General features: G+C 37.2%; 1 protein-coding gene across 1 annotated transcript in view; it reads right to left on the reverse strand.

Moving 5' to 3' along the window:
* Positions 1 to 3,570: 3,570 nt before the first annotated feature.
* Positions 3,571 to 12,615, reverse strand: part of etnk1 (ethanolamine kinase 1) — a 38,356-nt gene continuing 29,311 nt past the window's right edge. Inside the window, exon 8 of the mRNA XM_080207203.1 lies at positions 3,571 to 4,717. Within this exon, the coding sequence (XP_080063329.1) occupies positions 4,645 to 4,717 (73 nt within the window). The 3' untranslated portion in view covers positions 3,571 to 4,644. The remainder of the gene's footprint in view (positions 4,718 to 12,615) is intronic.

A 12,615-nucleotide genomic window follows, 5' to 3' on the forward strand; every position in this document is an offset into this window, starting at 1 on the left:
AGGCAGCGTTTAAGGCATTGTTCCTCCACCTCAGCTGGCCCACTGAATGGGATTTTACATGCGAGCATGGACCTGAGTTCAGATCCTATGCTCGCTACTATAATATACCTAATGTCAGAAAACAGCAACAGAAATTGGACCATTGATAGCAAGTGCATGATGACAATTTTATTTACAAATTTACATTTTTCATGTAGGCATAACTTTCTTTATAAATTAAATGTAGTCACTTTTAGTAATCGATTTCTCACATTGTAGTTACTACAAAAGCAATGATTTCCAGTGTACATAAACAAAAAGTCATTTCAGTCAAAATAAGCTCATGTCCAAATGCACTCTCAGAATCAAAGTTGGATAAGCACCTGCTTCATACTTTCCATTAGTACATGCTTAATGCAAATTTTAGTTATGGCTGCTCAAGACTTGACCAAAAAAAAACCAGAGGGGAGTTGTTTTTTTTCACAAGTTAGGATCTGGAATACACTGCCTGACAGGGTGATGGATGTAGTAACTTTGGAAAAAAAAGAGTCAAATAGAAACATTTGTAGGGCTTCGAGGAAAACGCCTCAAGTGGGGCTAATTCGATAGCTTCAAAGAGCTGGCACAGGCATGATGGACTGAAGGTCCATCTGTGCTGTATGATTTTATAGCCTTGAACTGTGCTGCAATTATGATTTTATTTTAAATTCTAAATTCTGTTATGTGACACTTGTAAAGCAATGCTGGTTTAAAACACCTTTTTGACAGCTGCCTTTGCCACAGCGTAACTACACTCCATTTTTCATAGTTGCAGCAGATTGATGCACAAAGTATCTTGCAGGGTGACAAATCAATACAGCAATGTTTACATGACATTCACAGAAATGAGAAATGTATAATATATTTTGAGACCACCTTAGGAAAAATTACATAGCTTCATTTTTGATGGTTAACTTCAACACTTTAGGCCACAAAAATCAGATCTTCCAATTTTAATGTGATGGAACATGTTCTCACCATCACTCAAGTTAACATTCACTGATGTATTATGTAGTCTCCAACAGATTGATTCTCATTAAATAAAATAATTGGTCACAGATACATACATTTGCAAAAGTTCTTAACTAACATTTTCTTTTAAATGAGGACATTGAATTTGATAGAAGAGTTATCTGCACAAAAATGTAGATTTTGATAGATACTACATTCTTTAAAACCAAATATTTGAATGTGTGCAAAAGCAAATTACCGCAGATGCTGGAATCAGAAACCGAGAGAAAATGCTGGAAAATCTAGCACGTCTTCAAGGAGAGAAAAGAGCTGCCATTTCGAGCGCAGATGACCCTTCAACAAAGGCTCATTTGGATATAAAACGTCAGCTATTTTCTCTCTTTGCGGATGCTGCCAGACCTGCTGAGATTTTCCAGCATTCTCTCTTTCGGTTTGAATAAATATATTGGCTAGGTACGATGCTGATTTTTTCTTTTTGCACTGAATTGCCAGTTCAGATTTAGACCAAACTGTTAAAAATGGCAAGACAAACAGAAAATACTGGAAATATAAAAGGAACTCAGTTAACCTTTCAGAACTGGAAATAGTTAGCAATGTAATAGGTTTCAGACAAGATTTACTTAAGTCTTAGGAAAATGTGGTCAAGGCTGACCATTGTGCAATGAGACACTAAGCTTCACAAAATTTTACAATTTCACCAACACAATTGTTCATACAAGATTTGCACAACAGGTTAAAATTGTATATAAAAAAAATGACATGACTTCTGAATTAAGACTACCGAATTGGCAAATTGCATTTTTATTGCTTTGTTTAAAAGCAAGACCATACTTTCAACCAGGAGAAACCATTTAGATTTCATTTACTCGAAGTATAATATTTTGCAAAGAAATTATGAATCTATGTTTACTTCACAATTGTTTATTCTGCATCTGTAGCAGTCTTTAAAAAAGATATCACTACAGTAATTCAGTACCCACCCACAAAAAGAAAACCACAGGTTCATGGAAAACTACAGGAATTAGATTCAGTTAGTTTGCAAGCATACAAAATGGTATTTGGTTTTGCTTCAACAATACCTAATTTTTAGGAAACTAAGTTAACTTTACATCCTGTTCATCAGTTGGGTCTCAGCGTGGGTTTGGCTGAGACCCAACATCTCACAGCTTAGCTTGTAACAGTTCATTATCAGTAAGAATAATGTAAAAAACCTTCAACAAATTTAGGTGAGATACTTAATTCAATTCGTTCCTGACATTTACGTGCAAGCATTAGGCAACTATCAAATCAGAAACTAATAATTCAAAAAAGGTCCCTTTTTCAGGGCTGACACAAGCTAATCCAAACTGTTCCCATTGCTGTTTCACACCTGAAATTATACATTATGAAAGAAAAGGCTATTTAAATAGAAATAAATTGTTTGGATTACATTTTAATATATTGTACCAGCCATTTAATCTCAATACCCTGAAGTTTAGTCATTTACAAAGTATTGCTTTAAACAAAATGATGAGATTTGTATCTACGTAGCACCAGGAAGTATTTTTCCAAAGTATGTTATTAATACAACACTTACATTAAAGAACCCAATCTAAAACATTCACTAACAGATGATGGTCTTAAGGCAACTGATGGTCCTTTATTAGAACTGTAGCTGCTGTATGGATCGAAGAAATTAGTATTTCCAGCTACTTTCAATTAATAATGGCCTGCATTTTGCAGCAGTAATGTCAGGAAAGATGTTGGCATTCGTGGTCATTTCTCTCCTGAAACTGAAATTGAAGTCTGCACAGGCACAAAATTTGATAGAGGATAGTTACCTACACAAAAGTGTACATTGTGGTAGATACATTCCTTTAAACCCAATATTTGGATGTATACATTAGCTAGGTGCAACGTTGATTTTTTTTTAAAGCAGCTATTGCATTCAATTGCGAGTTCAATTTCAAACTGAACTGTTAAAAAGGGCAATAAAAACAGAAAATACAAATTAACTTCTGAAAACTGGAAAAATTTAGGGATGTAGCAGCTTTTAAGCACAATTTACTTAAGTGTCAAAGCTGACATTGTGTAACAAAATACTGAACTTTACATGAAAACGTACAAGTTCACAAATGCTGCTATTGTTCATTTCAATATACAAGCTTCAAGAAATAGGTTAAAATTGGATGAAAACCAGAGGAGAAATGACATGACTCGTAAAGTCCACTGAAAAACACAATTCCTATTGGTTTGTTTCAATGCAATACTATACGTTTTCAAACGGAGCAAAACATTTAGATTTCACATCTACTCGAGTTTAACGTTCTGCAAACATATTATGAACCTGTGCTTACTCCGAGTGTTTATTCTTTACTTGTAAACATTTCGTAGTAATTATGTATCCATCCAAACCTATAAAAACACAAGTTCTGGGAAAACCAACTACAGGAATTAAGACTCCGGTAGTTGCTAACATACAAAATGTTATCTGTTTTAGCTCAGATGTGGACATCCAGTTGTCAGTAATTTTACCCTTCTCTATAGAATGCTCTGAAGCACCTCCCCTCCACCCCCCCTCCCCGCCCACCAACCCCCAGCACTAAATCTGTAATTTACTGGTTTGAATATCTTCTTGCATTTCCAGCAAGTAAGATGTTTTTCCCCCACAATTGGGGAATTCAATTGGGTTTTAAGTTCATAATTATCGTTGGGTGTCAATGGTGGGGTGAAAAAAATGGGGAATGCATAAAAGACCAAAGTTGCAGTAAAATGGTTCTAAAAGAGTTTTAAAATCAAAATTCAGGGACAAATGTAGGTTAAAAAAATTATGAGTTAAGAATGAGACAGACTTGGAAAAAGTAGCAAGGGAAATGAGGACAACAGTGCAAACAGAACATCACAAATTTGCATTCATTTTAGTTCCGATTAAAGATAATCAACCTGAAACAGTGACTTTATTTCTCTCTTCACAGATGCTACTTCACCTGTTTCCAGTAATGGCATTGGTGTATGCCAATGCTCTGTTCTTGATGTGTATCCTCTATCCAAACCTTGACGGGTCATGAAGCCCACCTACTGCCTCAGCAGCCAGTAGAATGCTAGAAGCATCCTCAAGTGACTGAAGGAACTATAAGTGAGTACTGGACCATCAGCCCAAAAGTCAGGCCCCGTGCGAGCAGATATCTCTTCACACGCCTTGGTCACTTTTCAAGCTTTAGAAATTCCAACACTATTTCCCCCCTCCATAACTTCACATGTCACAATGCTTATTGCTGAAAAGAATCCACGTGCAGCATGGGAACAGGGTTTTTATCCAAGACATGATTGGTGAAAACTTCCACAACAACTCTGGAAGTGTGTAAAATTGTTTCATGATTTTGCCTCAGCACAATCATTAGCAATGGTAGTGTAAATGGAGAACACTCACTGAGAAACCATTAGAACTTTTAGTCTATTGTAAGTAGTTCCTACTAGAAATGTAGAATTAAAAATCACCAAAATTATCTTCTAGAATAATTAAATGGTACATTTCATACCAAGTTATGAAAGTGTGCCATAAGCCACATTTTTAGTTGTGTTAATTCTAGAAACCATGAAGCACCTGACTTTTCAATAGTATTTTCCAATTCATTCAGTCTGCTTCACATTCTTTCAGTGATGGATAAACTTCTGTCATTCAGGGAGTTTCAGGTTCATGACTTCAGGCTTCATTTTGAAATATTGGCAGAATCGTACAACTGCATACCTGGAAAAAAAATACGAGATGCGTCAGGTTTCATTTTAAATGTACAAGTTTTCAGAACCAGATGGCATATATCAGCCCACATTACTAAAAGTGGCCAATGAGGTAGAAACAGAGGGACTGAACAAATTTGTTAGGAACATGAACTGCGCCAGATGATTCTGTACAGCTCTGCTCAAAATGGCACAAAAAGCTCATGAAGGCAATATCAATCATTTAGCCTCACATTAAGAGTAAGAAAACAACTAAGGACTATAGTCAACGATCAAACAAATCAATGCTTAGAATGAGCCAGAGATAGTTGACGCGAATTTCTGAATGGTGGGTTAGCTTTAAGTAATGTGAAGGAATATTTTAAGAACAGAGAAGAATGCAGAGAACAGTTTAATATAAACTTCCGTTAAAGCATTTGATAAGCACTTAAAGAATTAACAGAAAGAAATGTTTGCAAATTAAGGCACAAAGCCACAAAAAAGCAATACAACTAAAACTAACAAAATAAAATTAAAGGTGGTATGAGATCGAAGGAAGAGGCTTATAATATTGCCAAGAGTAGTAAACCTGATGACTGGCGTGATTTTAGAATTCAGTGTGACCAAGAAATTAGCAAGAAAAAAAATGTTGAATTTTATTTATTAGCGTCACAAGAGGCAGCATGGTGGCACAGTGATTAGAACTGTAGCCTTGCAGCTGGATTCAATTCCCAGCTTGGGTTACTGTCTGTGCGGAGTCTGCACATTCTCCCCTCGTCTGTATGGGATTCCTCCCACAGTTCATGGTTAGGAGCATTGGCCACGCTAAATTCGCCTTCAGTGTACCCAAACAGGCACTTGAATGTTAATGTAAGCCTAGTTGTGACTAATAAATAAATTTTACTTTACAATAGGTTTACATTAACAATGCAATGAAGGCACTGTGAAAATCCCTAACTGCCTCACTCAGCGTCTGTTAAGGTACACAGAATTTAGCATGCCAAGGAATATATAGTAGAACAACAGACATCAAAGCAAGTTGTAAACATTTCCATAGGCTTGAAAATTAGAAGAGATGAATAAAGAAAGGTGGTCTCATTCGAGGCAAAGACAGGTAAAAATCACAAAAGAAAACAGTAGTACCATTAAATATATACTTTGAATTGGTCTTCATGTTATGATACAAAATCTTTAGAGAGATAGATAAAGGGGAACCATGGCATCATGGCACTGACATCCTGGCTTGGTGCCTTGGGCTGTGCAGGGGGGGCTCAAGGAGGTAGGCATAGTAGCTATTTGTCCCTTGCCACTGCCAGGCTGCAGAGGAAGGGTACCTCAGGAGTCAAAGAGGCTGCATGGGCTCAGAGCAAGGGGCTGACCTTGCCACTCTCCCCTATGATGGGGGTCTTATGGCTGGACTGCCTGGTCCAGCCCCAGCAGACTGAATCATAGAATTCCTACAGTGCAGAAGGAGTCCATTCAGCCTATCAAGTCTGCACCACCACAAGCCAACCCAGGCCCTATCCCCATAACTCACGCATTTACGTTAGATAGTCTTCCCCTGACACTAAGGGACAATTTAGCATGGCCAATCCACCTAACCCTCACATCTTTGGACTGTGGGAGCACCTGGAGGAAACCCATGCAGACACAGGGAGAATGTGCAAACTCCACACAGACAGTAACCCAAGCCGGGAATCGAACCCAGGTCCCCGGCACTGAAAGGCAGCAATGCTAACCACTGTGCCACCCAAAAGTTGATGTGATGAAACTTAATTGTGAATTATGTAGTCAGCAGGATTTGAACCTGTGCGGGGAATGCCCAATAGATTTTTAGTCCATAGCCTTAATCACTTGGCCATGAAGATCACTCTTAGCATTGAGAATTTGGGTAGCTTTGTGATCAACATCCTCATTCCTGCCTGTCAGCTGTGAAAATTCAGAAGTGGCCAGGTAACTTTATCCGCCATGCCCCCCCACCACCCTCCCCGTTCCACTCTGCATAACTGCGCATTCAGCCCCTATGTATTCACACAGCTTTGATCTGAAGCTTAAGGCTTCCAAGCAAGCTGAAACCTTTGCTCTTTGTCAATTTTATGGTGCAATAATTTGAAAGATGCTCAAGTGTTACTCAGGCTTCCTGCATCCTTTCCTTCATGCTTGAATGCATCTCAAGTACTTCTATAGTTCCTACTATAATGTTTGCAGAAACTCCAAGCCTGATCGACAGTCGTGGTTTCTTCAAAAGGAACGTAGTCTGCAAAAGAGGAAGTTGAATTCCCCATCAAGTGTCGTGCGCTATACTGATTTATTATAGAATAATAAGTGGTTTTATCGTTGTCTGGTTTTCTGATCAGAAAGTGGGATAAAATTATCCTCTGATTTGGTCAATGTCATTGAGAAAGATGAGACCATGTAGGGCTATGCTGTAGTGAACCTGCCAATTCAACACAACTGCACCTGGATCACTTGTGCTGTGCAATCTTTCATCTGGTACTTCCTATATAGTGCACATTTGCACTGGCTCATTTATCTTCTAATTTGGTAAAAAGTTGCAAGAAAACACCACCACCTTAATTACACTCTTTACTTATATTAGCCAATAGCTAAGTTAATTTCAAGTTTATATGTTTCTGACCATACAACTGGGAGAAAGAAGCCAAACATATATTGTATCTAACTATACTTGCAAATTTAACTTAAAGTAATTATGGTAATGCAAGCTAATTAAGGGATGTCTTCGAAGGCTGTATGGTAACAAACTAATTAAGACATGGCTTCATAGGTTGCACAAGAGAGATAATTCCCAATTCTAATGTGTGACACAATATCAAGTACTGCATTGAGAAAAATGTTCCATCATTGCTGGGGAGAAAATGCAAATAACTCAAACCAAGGAGGACTGTATTCGGAACAACATTAAATATCTAGTGTTTTTATGACAAATTGTACGAGGATTGTCAATATTGAAAGGGACTGCAACAAGTTACAGGAGGACATTAATAACCTAGCAGAATGGACAAATATTTGGCAAATAAAGCTCAACACAAATGTACGGTAGTACATATGGCAGTAAGGATAGGCACAAGTCTAGGTTCAGTACAGGAACAAAGTAATTGATGTATTTATAACTTTAAGTTGCATCACAGATTAGCAAGGCCATTTAAAAAACAAACCAAGCTCTAGGGTAAAATAGTGAAACAGGCAAGTTTTGCAAAACCTTTATCAAACTTTGTTTATACCACACTTCGAGAACCACATCTGAACATGTAAAGAAAGATAAAGCAAAACAATATTTCAGCAAGGAGGGAGAAGGGAATAGTGGTTATAATGACAGATTTAAATACAAAAAGATGGGAGGCAGCTCAACTGGAGAATGAATACCAGCATGAATGGGTAGGCCGAATGGTTTGCTTCTGTATCCTATGCAATCCTATGTAGGTTGTATATTATAAAGCTTTATTCATAAATGTAACATTACAATACTGTTGGCCAATAGCCAATGTGAGGAGACTACCAAGACAAAAACTGTAAACTATTTTTACCCACATTTACTGACATTTCAGAAATAGCACTTTGTAGCACAACTTTAACTCACTGAAATCCATTCGCTAACAGCTTCACCCGAATCCATTTCTACAGAACAGCCAATTTTTCCCCGACATTCAGACTCTCAATAAAGTAATTCAAGGCAGCAAGCTGAACATCACTGTAATACTTCCCTAGAGAAAGATTTCTTACTAGCAGGAGCAATGGTAATGTAATAGAGACAGACAGAAGCAAATAGAGTGAACATAATAATCAAGTATATAAATGCATTAAATAGAAAGTCAGAAAGTCACAATGTCAAACTAAAAAGGGATCTGACACTATCTCTTTACCCATCCCTTTAGATTTTAATCAACACTTGCATGCTAATTATAAGACAAAGAGCTGAATACATTTCATGTTGCAAAGTGATTTTATAGCTTAGCATCAGAGAATACATCATAAAACAGGTTTTTCTGGCAAGTCCCTTTTTTTTTATAAAATGTATCCACAATGTGCATGCAGGTTTAAAAACAAAATGGGAATGGGTTATTAATTATTGGGTGCGAGAAACTTAAATGTTTGTCAGTCCAGTTTACTAACTGATTCATGAACTAGGAGTAAGAGCTAGAAATATAAAATAAATTACCAGCAAATCAATCCAAATCCCTGTCACTACATTCAAAAACCCAGTTCTATTATAGGAACAAAACAGAACAGACATTATTCAAAAAAGTACATAAATAATTTGTCCTTGTCACACCTCATTAGCATATGCATAAAATTACTGCTCCCCTGCAGCATTCCTCTGTATTTCACACGCTTCCTATACATGTCAATATGCTCAACTAACTTGGTTGCCTTCTGCAACTGCACTTTTCAATGCATAATTCTACAAAATTTGTCACTCCTTGCAGTGATATCTTAACTCATTCCTATTACATGAAATACCAAAGGAAACTTTAAACAGAATTTTCTCTTCTAGTCTGAGTAATTAAGATAGTGCAGAGTTAAAACTGTTCACACCTCTACACTGGTTTCCAACTATATTAAAACCTGTGTGTTGTATAAAATTGACAGCAAGTCACATCCTTGTTTTTTTTCCTGTCATATCCATTACTTAAAAAAACAGAAGTTGCATATTTAAAAAGAATTTGCAGTATGCAACACACCGCTTTTTTTTAAGGTAATGGGAGAAAATTGAAACATCGAGATTGATTTTCTTCTCTCAATATAAATTTTCCAGCCAAATAGGTTTCCTTTTCTCCTCCTTGCGCTCTTCTTTGACACTAATTATGGGGACTGTCACATGTCCTGCAACAGTTCTCTGACTGAAACTCTGAGGAGAGGACGTCTCCTAACCCAAGAAACCATGTTTGAGATTAATGCAAATTAAATGCCCCAAAGAAGAGAGCAGCAAACAGCCCTGTTCTAATTTCTATCTTGGAACAATGATGGAGAGAGAATGGTGTGTTTATCGGGGGTATTGGTGAATCTTTCAAATAGATAAAATATATTTTTTATATTTGGCCTAAATATTGGAATTAGACTAATTAGGGGCACTGAAAAGATTTCAGTGCATACAAACATGGAACACTGGCACTCAAGTGCAATGCTATTTATTTTCATGTTATTTTACATATAACAAATATAGACAAAGTCAGTCACAAAGCAAAGAAAATTCTGAGGGACAATGTTTCCTAAACTTGGTTGCAGTGGGGAAAATGAGAGCAAGTTTAGCCTTTTGTCTTCAGGTGCTGTCCAATTAGTTTTCAAAAGAGACTCCAGGATCACACCTAGATGCTGCACTGTATTTTCCTATCAATTCATGTATACCTCAGGTTGCTGATGTTAACACCAGATTAACAACAATTAGACTTGGTTGCTTGGACTTCTAGAGTCGAGTTTGATCACTGCTTTCCAGCAGGGACTCACATGCGTGTTGTCTGCTCTGTCAAGTGTCATTAGCAACAGCCTAGAAAGACCATAGACATCAGCAGCAAGCGTGATAGACAGCGAGGGTGAAAGAGAGCGAGCACAGTGGTTAGCACTGCTGCCTCATAGCTCCGGGACTCGAGTTCAATTCTGGCCTTGGGTGACTGCTGAGTATCCACGGGTTTCCTCTGAGTGCTCCAGTTTCCTCCCACATTCCAAAGCTGTGCAGGTCAAGTGGGCTGGCTATGCTAAATTGCCCCTTAAATGTCCCAAGATGTGTAGGTTAGATAGATTAAACAGTTGTGGGGTTACAGCAGGGGAGGGCCTGGTAAAATAATCTGTTAAGAGTTAGTGCAAACTTGATGGGCCAAATGGCCTCTACCGTACTGTAGGGATTCTATGAGACAGAGGATGTGAAAGAGCAAGGAACTATCAGCCAGTATGGTTATTGAACCCATGTTACTGGTGTCATTCTACACCTCATTACAGCCAACTGAACAAGGAAGAAAATTACAACTTTTACATGAACTGTTAATAGAAAAATATTCTTAAATCTGGAATTGCTCCTTTTAATGTTTTTAGAGAAAAATAAAATTGGATGGGAGGAGGAGGAAGGACTTGTTCAGCTGCATCTGATATTGCTAAACACTTGTAATGCTCTACATGATACGTTCCTGATCTTAGGAGGAACTCAGCACAGCAGGAATTACCTTCCACCCTGCCTAGGAGGAACTGAACACAGCAAGCAATCTTCCACAATGTAGCTATTCACAAGCTATTTTAATCTTGTATTGGAAGCAGCCTAACCTTTGAGCTACCAATGTAAATAAGCTTGTTTTAAAACACTGAAGGGGAGACAATAAAGATTACTCCACTTGATAAAATGTAATTTTCTGTGTGATGAAAAGATTTCATGTGTACTAAATATATTTTGCTTAAAAAGCAGCCTGTATGCAATTTACAATGCCATCTTGTGGTTATCTGGTATAGCAAACATTCAAATTAAACAAAATCAGCCTGAGCCAAGTTAAATAAATTAAACACTACAAATCTCATTGGGTAATATTCAATAAGTGTGTAAATAATAAAATGTTCTACTCTATAGCTCTCTTCAAAAAAAAAAGTATTGCTATCCTACATATACATAATGTTCCGCTACAAATTTTACTTTACATATTTATGTTACATATACACAACAATTGTGACACAGGTGAATTTAAAGCAAGAGGACAAATGAACAGACAGCAAGGAGAATTTAGACAGTCAGAATAATTAGATCATATTTCAATGAATGAGAATTTTGAATCAAGTTACTGAATAAATAACAGATAATATTCGGCTAACATTTTAGCATAAAGCACACAGGATAGATTTAGAGCTTCTAATCAAATCCAGAAAACAGCATTTCTAGCTACAAATTAAACCTAGTGTGTCATATTCAATTCATTTCAGGGCAAAACATCATCTGAAACACAGATGTAGATTTTTAATCTGAAGGGCATTCACTCTGTTCACTTGATAAATTAAAGAGAAAGATGATCCATAAACAGATGAGGGATTCACCTCACCGCCACCTTCATAGGTGAGAAATGGACAACAAATGCTGGCCTCGCCAATGACGCCCACATCCCATGAAAGAACGAAAAAATAAGGAATGCAAAGGAACAGTCACTGAGAACTTTTGTCAAATTGGTTTTGGAACATAGGGTAGCTTGTGTTGAGAAAAAAAACAAACTATTACTGAAAGCTTAAAGTTCAAAGGGATGTATGATTATTAACCAGTTAACTGTGCAGAACAATACAATTCTGCATGCGCTGTTATTCACCAGTGGCAATTTGAAACCTAAAATTAACTGGAGCACACGTAGTACAATTTCTTATTTTCTAGTGCGACTGGAAGCTTTATAGACAAGTGGGATGTGAGAGAGTTCTAATGGTGCCACATCTGAGTGGGGACAAGAATCTACAAAGGCAACTTCGGATCAGGAGATCCGGCGTCTACACGAGGAATGCACCAAAGCTTCTGAAACTGAGCTGAAAGCTCATTAAAGGAGTTCAGCACATCTCAAACAATTAAAAAAAAGACAAGTGCACAAAATCAGTCACTCAATGTCAAGGATTGTAAAAGTGGCGGAATCTTCTAGACCCAGCAGCTCGGAAGTCAAAAAGACCTTTTAATGGTCCATTAAATTGCCCGTCAGAATCAGAAAATTTCCGATTTGCAACAGACAGGATCGGAAAATTTACTCCGTAAAGTTTAAAATCATGATTTTATTATGGAGAAACTTACTGAGGACACAGGAATGCAAAAATTAAGAAACAAATTTTATCCATCTTAATTTGAGTAAATGAGTTTCCATTACACAACACAAATTGTTCCACAAGAATATACACAAAAATTGTTTTTTTGCCATCCTATCACCATCTGATGTTAGTTATGGATTTTACAGAAAATTAAAAACTCTT

This window comes from Carcharhinus amblyrhynchos, chromosome 19 (assembly GCF_965287045.1).
Source record: "Carcharhinus amblyrhynchos chromosome 19, sCarAmb.v2.hapA, whole genome shotgun sequence".
NCBI lineage: Eukaryota > Metazoa > Chordata > Chondrichthyes > Carcharhiniformes > Carcharhinidae > Carcharhinus > Carcharhinus amblyrhynchos.